The sequence below is a fragment of the Anabrus simplex genome, chromosome 10, assembly GCF_040414725.1.
Source record: "Anabrus simplex isolate iqAnaSimp1 chromosome 10, ASM4041472v1, whole genome shotgun sequence".
NCBI classification, from domain to species: Eukaryota; Metazoa; Arthropoda; class Insecta; order Orthoptera; family Tettigoniidae; genus Anabrus; species Anabrus simplex.
This window is the reverse complement of record NC_090274.1, coordinates 2,712,385-2,728,435: the sequence shown is the minus strand read 5'-3', so window position 1 is coordinate 2,728,435 and position 16,051 is coordinate 2,712,385. Positions and strand designations below refer to the sequence as shown.

The following is a 16,051-nucleotide window of genomic DNA, read 5'->3' as shown; positions in this document are numbered from 1 at the left end:
TTCTTTACCATCAGCTTTACGCCGCACCGTCTTATGGCAATGATGGGGTAGGAAAGGGCTAGGAGTGGAACGGAAGCGGCCGTGGCCTTAATTGAGGTACAGCGTGGTGTGAATATGGGAAATCACGGAAAACACACTTCAGGACTGCCGATATTGAGGTTCGAAGCCACTATCTCCCGTATGGAAGCAACGTTAACAAATTTACTAATACGGGCCACACATCTTAGGACTAATGTACTAAGAAACGAGCTTCAGAGGCGCCCTTCAACAGCTTGTCATTATTTGATCGGTGATTGTGGATATTTCAGTGGACTTGGACATACGGAAGCAGTGGGGAACCAAATAATTCCGCATTTCTCGCGAACGTCTCTTCAGTGATGGCAGCTCGCCGAGGAGCTTTTGAAGATCCAGACAGCCTTTGTGCTGAGGACATTACTTCTGTTGTGATGTTTTCAGTTTACTTGCTTGCCCTTGAAACAATCTCAGACTCAGCTGGACCCCGTGATCATGGAACTATGCCTTAAGGCAAGAGAAAGCCACCGAAAATTTCGCACCCTTCTCTAGGCCTCCCTCAAACAATGTACAGGATACAGTAGGTGTAAAAGAGGGATGGGAAGGAAAGGGGGGAATTGTAGAAGGCAGGTGGTCTGATGTTTTAAGGGGGAAGGAGATTGCAGGCTAAGGGCTCCATTCAGGAACAGAATTCAGGACAGGTGTCTGTGCGAAATCGGTACGAGTCACTGCAGGTAGAACAAGGGAAGATGAGCAACAGGGAACTGTTGCTGAGAAGTGTGGAAGTAGGAGATGGGGAAAAGGTAGGAAAGGACAAAAGTGGAGTAGTGGATAGGAAAAGACAGATGGAACTGGGTCATGGGATGGAGAAAAGGGAGGAGGAAGTAACTTCTGCAGCTGTCAGGAAAGGTACGACTGACCAGGAGGGGAGGGGATCAAATGAGGTGGATAGGGTTGAGGCTCCGGTCACGGGGGATTCCATAGTTAGACATGTGGGGAAAGTGTGTGGAGAAAGGGGAACCAGGGTAGAATGTTATCCAGGAATTAGGTTAAGGCAGATGTTGAGGAAAGTAGAAGAAAAGGAGGAGGGAAAGGAAAAGGTGGTAGTGTTTCACGTTGGTACTAACAACGTAAGACAAGTACGGTACCAACATAGTTGGGGATGTGTGGGGTCTGGTAAATGCAGCACGGGTGAAGTTGAAGGAAGCGGAGATTGTTATCAAGGCAATACTGTGTAGGAGAGATACTGACTGGAAGGTGATTGGGGATTAAATGAAACTATGGAGTCGGAATGTGGGAAACTGGGAGTGAGATTTCTAGATTCTAATGGGTTGGTAGGAGATAAGGACCCCAGCTCATATGGCCTTCACTTAGTTTAGTTTAGTTTAGTTTAGTAATGTTTTATTTTACCTGGCATCTAACCAGGAACTGAAATATACATATATTGCATTGTATTACTTACAATAACTAGATCTAATACAAATTAAATTAATAATAATACAAGAATGGTGAGATTACATTAAGATGAAATGAATTAAGATTAAATTAAGATTAAATAAATCAGATATAAAAGGGATAAATTCTTAAAACTAATACTCTACATGTAAAAAAAAAGCAGTACATAAAATTTGATTTTAAAGACAAATCGGATAAGAATTTTAGACTCTCTACCAGGACATCCATAACAATAGAATGGTTGTAAGTAGCAGCATCAAGTTTACAGATGATCCTTACTGGTGCATAAAATGTCTCCAAAGTGCTTCCTTGAAAGTGCGAATAGCGCTTAACCCCCTGATATTTTCGGGAAGGAGGTTCCACTCACGGCAGGCAATTACTGTGAATGATTTATCATAGATGGCAGTTCTATGGGTAGGTAAAGCAAGGATGGAATTATTAGTGGATCTGGTGTTAAGACTGTGATAAGAGGATAAGTATTTGAAATATGAAGTAAGGTAAAATGGTTGTGAAGAATGAAGGATTTTATGGAGATGGCATAGGGAATGCACAGTGCGACGGATTTCTAGTCGGAGCCAAGATAGATGGTTATATGAAGGAGTTACGTGGTCATAGTACCGTAGGTTACAGACGTATCTCACACAAGCATTTTGACCACGTTGTAATCTACTCAATAACTTGCCTCGAGCGCCTCTATAAATCGCGTCACAATAGTCGAAATGAGGGAAAACCAGACTTTCTACCAGCATTTTTTTTAGTTTTTCAGGAAATTAGTATTTATACCCGCGCAGCATGTGCAATGCAGAGAATATTTTCTGGTTGATATTCGTGATATGCGTTTTCCATGACATGTCATCATCGAAAGTAATGCCTAGGACTTTTACTGATGACATGAATGGTATGTTAGTATTACACAACCTTATAGATGGAATCTCCGGTCGATTGACCTTCGTGAGTAGTTTTGGGTATCCAAGGATGATGGCTTGCGTTTTTGCTGGGTTTAACCTAAGCCCACATCTCAAAGACCAAGAAGAAAACGATGTTAGATCCTGATTGATTTTGTCTATGGCCGAAACTATTAGATTTGGAGATGTATGGAGGTACATTTGTACATCATCAGCATAAATATGGTATTTGCAGTGCGTTAGGTTTTGGGAGACATCATTAATGTAAATAGAAAACCGCAGTGATACACGTAAGTTAGGAAATTTGTTTAGGAGGGTTATAGGGAGGTACATTCAGGGAAACGGGGTGGCCTAGGGAGTGGTGTTAAAGGAAACAGAGAACTGGAAATCAAGTAGGGATGACATAAAAATGTTAGTGCTCAACTGTAGAAGTATTGTAAAGAAAGGGATATAATTAAGTAATTTAGTAGATATATACATTCCAGATATTTTAATAGGAGTGGAATCATGTGGAAATTATATAATGGATGCAGAAATTTTCTCACGGAACTGGAGGGTGTAACGTAGAGAAAGGATAGGAATGGTAGGAGGGGTAGCATTCATTCTGGTGACAGAAGAATTTGTAAGCTACGAAAAAGTTAAAGATGGGAAACATGAACTTCTAGGTGTAAGGCTCATCTCTAAAGATAATAGGCAACTTGATGTCTTTGGAGTGTACAGACCGGAAAAGGGTAGCGCAGACGCTGATTCATAATTATTTGATAAGATAATCAGCTATGTGGTAAATGATAAGGTAAAGAACGTGATAGTAGCGGGTGATCTCAATTTACCAAATGTCAATTGGGAAGGTAATGCGAACGACAGGAAGCATGACCAACAAATGGAAAATAAGTTAACATGGGAAGACCTGATTCAGAAAGTGATGGAACCAACTAGAGGGAGGAATATTCTGGATATGGTGCTGGTAAAACCAGGTGAGTTCTATAGAGAAAACCGAAGTAATAAATGGTATTAGTGATCACGAAGCTGTTTTGTGGTAGTTAAAAATAAATGTGAAAGAAACGAAGATATTAAAAGTAGGACTATTAGGCAGTACCATATGGTTGATAACATGAGGTTTTTTTAATAAGTAACTTTGATCGGTGGAAAACAGTAAATAAAAATGTGAACAGACTCTGGGATGGGTTTAAAGCAATTGTTGAGGAATGTGAAAATAGGTTTGTACCTTTAAAGGTGGTAAGGAATGGTAAAGATCCGCTATATTATAACAGAGAAGCAAAGAGACTAAGAAGGAGGTGCAGGTTGGAAAGAAATAGAGCTAGAAATGGCTGTGGAAGTAAGGAGAAATTGAAAGAACTTACTAGGAAATTGAATCTAGCAAAGAAGAGTATGTATAGGTACTTTAAGGCAGAAACAGGTTTAAAGAAGGATATTCCAGGATTCATTAATGAACAAGGGGAGTGTGTATGCGAGGATCTTCAAATGGCAGAAGTATTCAGTCAGCAGTTTGTAAAGATTGTTGGTTACAAGGATAATGTCCAGATTAATGAGGTGACTAATACTCGTACTAAAGAATATTAAAATTTACCTATGACAACAATGACATTTACAGTAAGGTACAACAGTTGAGAAATAGAAAAGTAGCTGGAATTGATAAGGTTTCGGGGTATATACTAAAGACAATGGGTTGGGATATATCATATCTGAAGTACTTATTTGATTATTATTTGGTTGAAGGAGCTATACCAAATGAATGGAGAGTTGCTATAGTAGCCTCTGTGTATAAAGTAAAGGGTGATAGACATAAAGTTGAAAATTACAGGCCAGCCAGTTTGAAATGCATTGCATGTAACCTTTGGGAAAGCATTCTTCCTGATATATAAAACATGTTGGCGAAATTAATAACTGGTTTGATAGAAGGCAGTTTGGGTTTAGGAAAGGTTATTCCACTGAAGCTCAACTTGTAGGATTCCAGAAAGATATAGCAGATATCGTGGATTCAGGAGGTCAATTGGACTGTATCGCGATTGACCTATCCAAGGCATTTGATAGGGTAGATCATGGGAGACTACTGGCAAAAATAAGTGCAACTGGACTTGATAAAAGAGTGACTGAATGGGTGGCTCTGTTTCTAGAAAACAGAACTCAGAGAATTAGAGTTGGCGAAGCTTTATCTGTCGCTGTAATAATTACGAGGGGAATTCCTCAAGGCAGTATTATTGGACCTTTATGTTTCCTGCGATATGATATGTGTAAAGAAGTAGAATCATAGATAAGGCTTTTTGCAAAGGATGTTATTCTGTACAGATTAATAAATAAGTTACAAGATTGTGAGCAACTGCAACATGACCTCGATAATATTGTGAGATGGATAGTGGGCAATGGTATGTTGATAAACGGGGTTAAAAATCGTGTTGTGAGTTTCACAAATAGCGAAAGTCCTCTCAGTTTTAATTACTGCGTTAATAGGGTGAAAGTTCCTTTTGGGGATCATTGTAAATACCCTGGTCTTCATATACGGAAAGATCTTCATAGGGGTAATCACATAAATGGGATTGTAAATAAAGGTTACAGATCTCTGCACAAGGTTATGAGAGTATTTAGGGGTTGTAGTAAGGATGTAAAGGAGAGGGCATATAAGTCTCTGGTAAGACCCCAACAAGAGTATGGTTCCAATGTATGGGAACCTCACCAGGATTATTTGATTCAAGAATTGGAAAAAAATCAGGAGAAAAGCAGCTCGATTTGTTCTGGGGGATTTCCGACAAAAGAGTAGCGTTAAAAAATGTTGCAAAGTTTGGGCTGCGAAGACTTGGGAGAAAGGAGACGATCTGCTCGACTAAGTGGTATGTTCCGAACTGTCAGTGGGGAGGTGGCGTGGGAGAACATCAGTAGACGAATAAGTTTGGGTGGTGTCTTTAAAAGTAGGAAAGATCACAATATGAAGATAAAGTTGGAATTCTAGAGGATAATTTGGAGCAAATATTCGTTTATAGGAAGGGGAAATAGGTATTGCATTAACTTACCGAGGGAGATGTTCAATGAACTTGCAATTTCTTAGCAATCATTTAAGAAAAGGCTAGGAAAACAAGCGGTAGGGAATCCGCCACCTGGGCGACTGCCCTAAATGAAGATCAGTAGTGATTGATTGATTGATTGATTATTGATTGATTGATTGATTGATTGATTGATTGGATTGGATTGGTTTGGATTGAATTGGATTGGATTCGATTGGATTGGATTCGATTGGCTTGGATTGGATTAGATTGGATTGGAATGGATTGGATTGGATAGTCCAAAAGAATTTGAGGCAACATTTTTTACTCTAAATCTCCAAGTTGGTTTACAATATTTGTCACAGTTTATTTTTGTTGTGATTGACGGAGTTGGTAGAAGTGGTTCTTCTGTTTACGTTCGCAGATCGGACACCTGGAGAGTATGTTTATATTTGACCAACAGTGTAGGATATGTGTATGACGTAGTAAGCGTGAGGGAGTTCCTGAACAGGAATGTTGTTACTAACATCGCTCATACCTTAGTCACTTTCATTGGGCGAAGGTTAAGACAGTATGAGATTGAGAGAGGTCAGTGTTCTAGCCCATACCAGAAATTATAGAGCGCTGTAAACACTAGCAAAGGTACGATAATTTAACGGAGCAATTGATATTCTCTCTTTCTGTGCCAGTGTAAACTAAGTGACTTAGAGTACTCTCTTAGGCCAGGAGATATCTTACAAGTGTAATAACCCCAACACTATGCACTTGTTAGTGCAGGGACTTTCGGCGTGTTCAAATCCCAATTAATTGTTGTTTTCGTTCATTTATTTACTTTTGTACTTTGACGATTGATTTTGTTCAATGTATTTTGAAATATCGTTGTCCTTTATCGTCTAGTAATGTTCTGTCTTGTAAATGGCTTTTATAACATCAATTGTTCTACAGTAATTGCACATCGAAGGAACCAATTGCAAGCGCCAGGCTTTGGAAAAATGAACTGTTATGCCTGGTTTCATTGCCACTCTTCAGTAATGTAACAGAAGAGTAACATTGGCAATGTGGCGAAATGCCCGTGTTTCGAATGTTTTTATGATCGGTATCATCTAAGAGAACATTTCTCTGAAGCATTAACATAAGAATGAACTTTCAAATCATTGCAATCCCTGAAAAATCCATTTAAACAGTTCTTTCTTAATCTGTTCACCGTCCAGGGTAGGTTTTTCCCTCGGACTCAAGGGAAGTGTCCTGGAGCGTTGAGACTTTGGGTCGGGGAATACAACTAGGGAGTAGACCCAGTAGCTCGTCTAGGCGGCCTCACCTGTTATGCTGAATAGGGGGATGACAAGAGTGGCACGGATAGACAAGGAAGAGGGAAGCAAACGGCCGTGGCCGTAAGTTAGGTACCATACCGGTATTTTCCTGGAGGAGAAGAGGGAAACCACGGAAAACCACTTCGAGGATGGCTGAAGAGGGAATCGAACTCTCCTCGACTCAGTTAACCTCCAGAGGCTGCGTGGACCTCGTTCCAGCCCTCGTACTACTTTTGAAATTTCGTGGCAGAGCCGGGAATCGAACCCTGGCCTCTGGGGGTTGCAGCTATCACGCTAACCACTACACCACAGAGGCGGGCAATAATTTATTTTACATTTTATAGCCAATGTAGGACTAGCTTTTCTGTACATCCAATATTTGTTCCTCCTCTGAGATGGCGACAACACTCTACCTTTCGCCCTTGTACTCTCACATGTGAGCAGCTGAGAAAATTTTGTCTATTTTGTTCTTGAGAACATTTAGTGTTATTTATCATTCTTAATTTCTGCGATCCATTTAACCCTGGTATTGCTATTACATATTTTTTGTATTCTTCTTCTTCTAATTCTAGTTTTCGGTATTCTAACAGGATGTCCAAACATGAGATCCGCTTAACTCTAATTGTTCCGGAATTAAGTACGGCAGGAGTTCTTTTACGTGCCACAAGGCCGACGTGTCTGAGCACTTTCAAGCAGCAGCGGACTGAACCAGGATCGAACCAGCCCAGTTAGGTTCAGAAGGCCAGCTATTTAGCCCGGCGAAACTGCGAGAAAATGAAAGACATTTTAAACATAATACTAATCTCCCCAGCCCTGTAGCGTGCCTATCTGCGTTCACTTGATACGAGATGTGCACGCCACTGTTTGCCATGGTTAAACCTACAACCTGTTTTCCACGGAGGCGAGGATAGGAATTGTGCGTGTCGCACTCCTCTTTGCCATGACAGATGAAATGAGGAGAGTGTTGCTGGAATGAAAGATGACAGGGACAAAAACCAGCACAAATCTCACATGAACCGCGCTGCCGTCTGAGCCACGGAAACTCCCATGGTTACAATGATGACGGTAATTCCATACCCACGTTAAAATGGAGTTTGCCCTAAGAGGATGATATCAACAGCGATATGTCAGTCGCGTACAAGGAGGTCACTGTCGCCACGTCGTATTTCCTGTGCACTTCTACGAACCTTGAGGACGGTACAGGCCTCAGCTACAAATAACTAGGCTGGCTTCCTTCCAATCGCTCGCTATGATCATCGACCTGCCAAAAAATCTCTTCTTTGTTTTATGACACTTTGTATGTTTTACACACTCGTCTCATCGGGTGGTCCTGCTATTGCACCGCCACGCCTTTTACATCAACATGTCTTCAAATGTAAAGCTTACAATCTGCCACGTCTAGTCAACAGTAAAGTGCATGAATGACTTCTAAACCTATTTATCATAGAGGGAGTTGGGTAGTACACACGAGTGCTGTCAAGCTACAATAAGTGTATCGTCTCAGTCAACGTCTACACTGCTCAAAAAATAACAATTAGGCCACGTGTCTGGATATTTCTAACTACATTGTACGAACGCATAATGGGATGGGAGATTGAACTATGACGACAAGAACATAACAGTGGGCTATTTGGGAGGTGCCACGAGTGCCCCAATTCAAAGTGTTTACAACTCATGATAGCTGATCGTGCGGACCGAGGTAGACAACGGGAAAGGTAGTAGTCATCGAACAATTACGCTCCTTCAAGAACTCTCCTCGCAGATGGAGAGGGTGGTATCTGTGGAGGTGTAGCCAGGCTCCCTGGAACTGGCCGCGGAAGGAGGGCAGGATCGTTTTGTGCGTCTGTAGCGCAAAGTTACACCGGGAACACCACAGGTGGACTTACAGCAGTACAGGTAGTGATCAACAAAGACCTGCTCGAGTACCGTCATTGGACAGACGACACCGTGGGAGGAGACTGCAGTTTGCTGGAGATCATTTGCGCTGGCAACTAAGAAACTGGAGCCTTCGCTGTTCTCGCGTTATATAGTTCAGATGGATAAGACGTGAGGAGCGATTTCATGAGACAGCTGTACACACTCGTCACCCGGACGAAGTCAAAAGGCCGTTTGCTCACACTCTTCTTCTTCTTCTTCTTCTTCTTGTACATCCTAGCGTGGTCGCTGGTGCAATCTGCGTCGCACGTGTGGACTTGGTCCTATTTTACGGTCGGATGCCCTTCCTGACGCCAGTCCTATATGGAGGGATGTATTCATTGCATGTTTCTGTGGCGGCTGGTAGTGTGTTTTGTGTGTGTATGTACATATAAAGATGAGTGCTTTGGAACAAACAAACCCAGTCCCCAAATTGGAGGAATTAACAAGACGCAATTAAAATCTTGACTCGACCGGGAATCGAACCAGGGACCCTCTGAGCCGAAGGCCTCGATGCTGATCATTCGGCCAAGGAATCGGACGCAGTTTGCCCTTCTGTTCATGGGAAATACGTACTGTATGTTCAAGCGGTGGAGGTGGGGGGTAGTTCAGGGTGTGATTTATTCCAGTGAACCCGCGAGGCGGGTATTATACTCGTATAATTTCATTGGAGCCTCGATCTTAAATTTATGTTGGATGGGAAAGATTTGCGCCCTTCTGCTCATAATTTATTGAATGTGGCCTAATATTTTCAGCAACATTAATAGCTACCATTAATTTTCTGAAATCCCAGAAAATGAAGTGCAATGCACGATTTATTTCCAGTGCAATAGTTTCCAAAGTAAAAATACATCGCGCACGATTCGAGGGCCATATCAACATGTGCAACCCCACAAGGACGTGGGGAATGTAGTAGTAGTACTCCTCGCGTCGTTGGTTTTTATTACTAGGCTATAAATATACTCCGGAGGTATTTTAAAATGCAGTATTACTGGCGTCCACTCTGCAATACCAATTTTCTGGCGAAAACCCGTAGCAAGTCTGTGGAAATTTACTATATTTTTTCACAATTGGGTGGGAGACGTTGCGCAATGTTATTTTGAAAAAACATAAGAGCCTAGAAGGAAACCATAATTTAATTTTATCGCCGGGAAATGTTCAAGCTCGTTAGGCCTTACAAACGTGTCGCCCCAGATTACTTTTCCGACTTTGACCCACCCTCGACTTTTCACCACAGTCACTAGACGTAGGACCATTTTGATAAAACAGCTACAATCTTTCCAATTGCGCGCATATCTTGTTTTCGATTTCTGGAAACTTCGCTTTTTGTCCACGAAATGCTCGCCGATTACTCTCGTCCCGCTGCATGATTACCAATTTCTTCTGACTCTGCAAAAATGAACTTCTTTTTAGACATGAATGACCTATCACGAAAACTTACACCAGCCGTCCTTAACACGTACTACTACGGTATGCGCCAAAATATACAGTACTCATGTTCGCGCAGTGTGCACGCGCACGCCTGAACGTCTGCGTGTTGTTACATCGCCAGGATGAATTGTTAATTGTGCTCTGTGATTGGAAGTGACAATGGGTCTCGCGACGGAAGAAAAAGTGTTTATAAGTGGAGTATTATTTTCGCTCGTACTGAAACAGTTATCAAGGTGGGCCAAGTTTAAAGTTAGTGGCGGAACAATATCGTGAACATTTCAATAAGCCGGCACAGTTATGTACCTATTGTTAAAAAATTTCGTCGTGCGGGTAGTGTAATGTGTCAACGCAAGGGAAAGTCTGGGAGGCCAGTAACTGTGTCCACACATGAAAATCATGGACGTGTCCTCAGTCAGGTGTTGCAGTCTCCAAAGCGAAGTCTTCGGCGAACAGCCCTGAAATTAAACATCAGCCCTACGTCACTTTGACGATTGTTTAAAGACATAGGTGGATTTCCGTACCGAATACAGGTTGGGCAACGATTGACGGAGCACGATAGCCATGTCAGGCCATGGTGTACGAAGATGCAGATTTCTTGTTCAACGTGTGGTTCTCCGACGAAAGTCACATTCACTTGGACGGTTTTATCAATCGCCAAACAACTCGCTTTCTTGGTTTCGAGAGGCCAGACACCGCTACAGAGTATGATTTGGTGTGCAGTGTCAGGAAACGGTGTGCTAGGTCCGAATTTCATAGAGAATGATGATGGTGCACCTCTTACTGTTAACCAGGACCGCTATAGGAACATGGTGATCAGAAGAGTTTGTCGTGCCAGGAACATGCAGATGAATAGACAGTGGTTCCAACAAGGCGGAGCGACCTGCCACACCGCTCGACAGACTATGGCTATGCTGCAAGAAACCTTTCCAGGACGAGTAATTTCCCGCGGGGCTGACTTCCCCTACCCATCACATTCCCCCGATCTCACCACCTGATGCTTACGTGTGGGGAATATTAAAGGAGCAAATGTTCAATTGTCCAGATCCACCCAAAACTGTGCCTGCATTACGTCAGAAGATCGTCTCGTTCTTCGGGACTCTGTAGCAACCTATGTTCCAGAATGTGTTGGAAAATCTGCGTGATCGTTATGAACACTCCCTACAGCGCAATGGAGCACATTTTGAACATTTACACTATCATCTCGATAAGTAAGGCAATGACAATACGACTAACATAATTTCCAGTACTGTATATTTTGGCGCATACTGTACTTAAAATGACGCGATATGTACTTGGCGCGCTTCTCATTTGCGGTGGGAACAAAGTTCCCAACTGAATGGGCAGAAAAATACCAACTTGAAGATTTCTATACGTCAGGAGCACTGTACCGACCTTGACGTAAATAATACCCACTCCTCGAATTTTCACCACAAGATTTTGAAACAAATGCTGCTATTATTCGCATACATTACTTGTAGACGGGTGTTGTCTAGTAACTATTTTGAAATGGGTTAGGGAAGAGTTAGTGCAGTCCAACCTGACTCTTGGCTATGGAGGCGCGGGTGCCGTTTGGTGCTGATGATGATGTACTAATCCCACAAGGTGCCGGAACGCAGTCCCGCAGGAGTTCTTTCACATGCCAGTTAATCTACCGTCACGAGGCTGACATATTTGAGTAGCTGGACTGCCAAGCTTGGCTCAGAAGGCGAACGCCTCTCAGCCCGGCAAGATGATCATGGACATGCAGACGGAATGTTTTTAAACATATCGTACTAACGTATTTAGTGTGAAATCACGCATCGTATGCGCGCTGCAAATTCTTCCTCAAATTCATTATGAAAACTGTAGGCTTGTAAACACTTAGTCATGATTAGAATCATTGCATAAAATAATAATGCGAATGTATACCTTTCGCAGTCAATATAAATAAAAAAATCAGGTCGTTAAAATCCTATTTTTCACTGAATATAAATTAAGTTTAAATCTAAGTTAAAGAGAAGAACACATAAAATGAGCTTACAGAGATATAGCACACTGATTCTTGTCACGATAAAATCCAAATTCAATTGAGGAGTCCGTGAAACACTTCCAAGGTAGTGAACAACAGATGCTTTGTAAGAATGTTTAGAAGGAAGGATTTAAGATACATTCATAATGCGATCGTTTCCAGGAAGGTGTTCTAACTGGGAAATACCAATACCAGCTTTCCTCCATAACGCCTAGTACTCAACAGAAAGCAGGGATTATAATGTACAGAGTTGCCACAGTACACGGCGTTCTTGAACAAAAGACACAGCACCTGAGATAATATTCTGAGTACAGCTAAAATTAAGAGGTGAATCACAATTGCGGGAATATAAAAAATAAGATATAATCATTAAGTGTATGTAAATGTAAGATATGGTTAATGTTGTTGCGTTTGGAAGGCGCTAAAAGGAACGCGGCGTTGGACAGGCTTGCGCTAGACTTACGACCACTTGGATGAAAACGGCTCGAATCCGACGCTTCCATACCGGACGCTGTGATTCGTACACGCGCATTCAGAGTCGAGAGGTTTTATGTTCACTGCCGGTCTACAATTTCTCGATCGAGAAGAACTTCCCAGCCTTAACTTTAGCACTACTGAAGATCATTAAACTTCTCCTCGTCCATAATCAACATAGTACCTATGTTCCAAAAAGTTAACCCATCTGAATCTTTGTAATCATTGCGATACTTGAGATTAACTACCTGTAAATTATTTTCTATGTAATGAATCTACCTTTGTTCAGCTCAAAATATACTCACTCAAGTTTGCAATTATACTTCTAATTTAATTACATAAGCTGTTGTATTTGTGGGAAGTAAGCGGAGCGTAGATAATACAGCCCATAACAATCTACAACGTTCCTATGAACAGTTGTCCTATGGTCGATCATATACGAGTTATAAACATTCCAAAGTTGTACTCAAATTATCGGCATTGTTTGTCTACAGGAAGGGTTCAAAGTATGTCAAGTTTGAGGGCTTTTCGGCTAATGAACAGTGTTGTTGAGAATCGTGCATGATGTTATCAATGGCAGAATCTTACGTTATTTTATCCATTGAGCAGAAAAACATCATCGGGCTCATAACGATTAGATGGTAAGTTAAATTATGAGACCTTTAAAGTCAGAATTCTTGCCTTCAAAACGAATACAAAATATCTCGATCTATTCTAGCTTATAACATAAACAGACGTAACTCGTATGCAATCCATCATAGGACGTATGTTCATGGTGAATTTTTTGTGTTGTTTTCACGTGTAATATCCATGCCCCGATCTTCATACATTTCTGGGGATACTATCCATATTTAAAATGTTAGTTTAAAGTTCTGCTTCACTTTATTCTGAATTAATTCTAAATTGCATTCAAAGTAGACGCTGTAAAAAGGGCCTCATTATCCTCAGCGCTACATTTTAATCAATAACACTGGAACACTGATAGGTTTCGGTTGAAATGATCTATTCCAAGCCACGTTAACGAGGCAGGGCTTGGCAACACCTATTTCTCTATGTACAGTATGGGAGACGAAGCCAAAAGTTTGAACGCTTACCCTTCAGTTCCTCTTCTGAGAAGTCTCGTTTGGGCAGGGAATCTTGCTGCAACATACATACAGTACTTCCGTCAGAACATAATGAGACACACACACCATTACACAAACATGAAAAAAAGAGGGGCAGGGTAGGACGGGAGCAATTATTATTCATGCTACTAAATGAACACAGCACCGCCTGCTGATTGGAATGCGATCTGCGATACTGCTCAGGTCGATGAGGTTTTTGGCAACGATCTGACAGTCAATACAAAGGCGCATTTAAGCGCGCCAGCAAAGTCGGTTAAAAGAAGATCGAGTAAGAGATTGGTTGTCTGATTGACTCCTTCATTACTAGGTTCAACAAACACAGATTATTGGTATAATAGCTACAAAGCTGGATGAGTTCCTCTTAGTCGACAGAACCAGCCAGTCAACAAACTAACCAACCTGTAAGTTAACTAAAAATTGTTTTATTTCCTGTATTAACTTTTATGCCCAACTTTATCTTCTGCCTCCTTCCTTTTTGTGTGTTAATCTCGAATTATGTTTATCCTACACTTGTCATACTTACAAGAGGAGGGTCTGGTATGTGTTACACCGATTTTGATCATATTTTGCAGGGACAATCTATATTGAAAATAAGGAGACACATGTTTCGGCGTTCTGTTAGACGCTCCATAGTTTTTGGAAAATCGAGATCAAGGTTGATGGCGGAAAGTCATATTATCAATGCTATGGTGAATCTGATACTATTCTGACAATCAGAATAGTTTTATTTGCATTTTCTTCGAAGTAAAACACCGGGAGGTAATGCAATGCTTAATATTTTTGCGATATGCCTCTTGTGGAACACTTCATGAGATGATTTTATCGAAATTATACAATGCGTGTCTCATGAATATTGATACATCAGAAGTATAGTATGTCCGTATTCCATGAGGTTGAAGGTACTAAGGCATGTTTTTTAGACGATTGGTTAATATTTATAAAATAACGTAATACAAATGTAAAGAGTAATTTCTACATCATATTTTAACAAACACCTTTTTTAAGATGTATGGTATACTTTTTCATCTGGCTCTGTTGTTTATGCGCTTCACGAGAGAGAGAAAGAAGTGGGGGCATTAGCTAAAACCATATTTTCGGATGCTGTTAATGCATTATTCTATTAAAAAATAACACACACTGTTATGCACCTATCAAATAATACAGGGTCTCTCATATAAAATAAGACTGTCGAAGGCGCGTTTTTTCTCTGCGATGCGCGCGCAAGCAGCCTGCACGTGTTCGACCTGGCAAGCATCAGTCGCCAGTAAACATGGTGAGGCGGTTATCATTGCAACACCGTATTTTCGTACCTAAAAGTTCTGGTTTCATCTTAGTGGTCGTGTGAACTCTCGCTATTGGAGTGCAGAAAATCCTAATGTTGTTTACGAAGTCTCTCATTATGATTGGAAGATTGGTGTTTGGTGTGCTGTTAGTGCAAGACGAACAACTGGGCCTATATTCTTCGAGCCGACAGTAAATGCAGAGAGGACCAAGATGACATTCTGATGCCGTTCTTCCTTCGATTAACGGAAGAAGAAAAATCGCGTGGGTTGTTTCAGCAAGATTCAGCCCCGCCTCATACAGCACAAGATTCCCTTCTTACAATGTCGGAAGAGTTTGCAGACAGAGTGATCCATGCTGGTCTGTTTCCCCCCTCGTTCTCCAGATCTAACAATGTGTGATTTTTACTTGTGGGGTAAACCGAAACAAAAAGCGTATCGAACAAATTCTCACACATTGGAGGAACTGAAAGAAAACATTGCGAATGTAATCAGAAACAGAATTCACTCGCGTCAGCCAGAAGACACAATGCAAGAGCAATACTTCCAGCATCTTGCATAAGGTAAGACTTCATAGAAGATTGTATACACACTTAAAGCAAAGAGGCCGTAGCGGGCGTTCGGTCCTAGTTTATAAGAGAGACCCTGTGAAAGACAAACAAGAAATCCAGTACAAATCTAGGATGCATGCTCAAGTGTGCAATTGCATGTGAGTGGGATAGAGGACATTATTACAGACAAGAAAAATTGTGTATAAGATCTCCAGGAAAAGTGGTAGGCTGAAGTTTCACAATTAAAACGAAAAAAGTATCATTTCGAACTATTGTTCTTCAAATATTTTGCAGAAACTCGTAAGAACATCGACATTTCTTGAATTTTATGATGCGACATATTCAAATACATTGCCGAACTCCTTAGTAAAGTTAGTTAGAAAAAAATGGCTTCGTACAATAGTCAAAACACTAAGACATCCTATTGCACGCACCCCAGAGGTACAGAATTCTTAGCAATGTGCTTTACGCCGCACCGACACAGATAGGTCTTATGGCGACGATGGGACAGGAAGGGGCTAAGAGTGAAAAGAAAGCGGCCGTGGCCTTAATTAAAGTTGCCTGGTGTGAAAATGGGAAACCACGGAAAAC

At 41.3% G+C, this 16,051-nt stretch overlaps 1 protein-coding gene across 1 annotated transcript in view; it reads right to left on the bottom strand.

The window, feature by feature from the left end:
* Positions 1 to 16,051, bottom strand: part of Eip63F-1 (Ecdysone-induced protein 63F 1) — a 168,797-nt gene that overhangs the window by 101,871 nt on the left and 50,875 nt on the right. Inside the window, exon 3 of the mRNA XM_067154637.2 lies at positions 13,600 to 13,645. Within this exon, the coding sequence (XP_067010738.1) occupies positions 13,600 to 13,645 (46 nt within the window). The remainder of the gene's footprint in view (positions 1 to 13,599; positions 13,646 to 16,051) is intronic.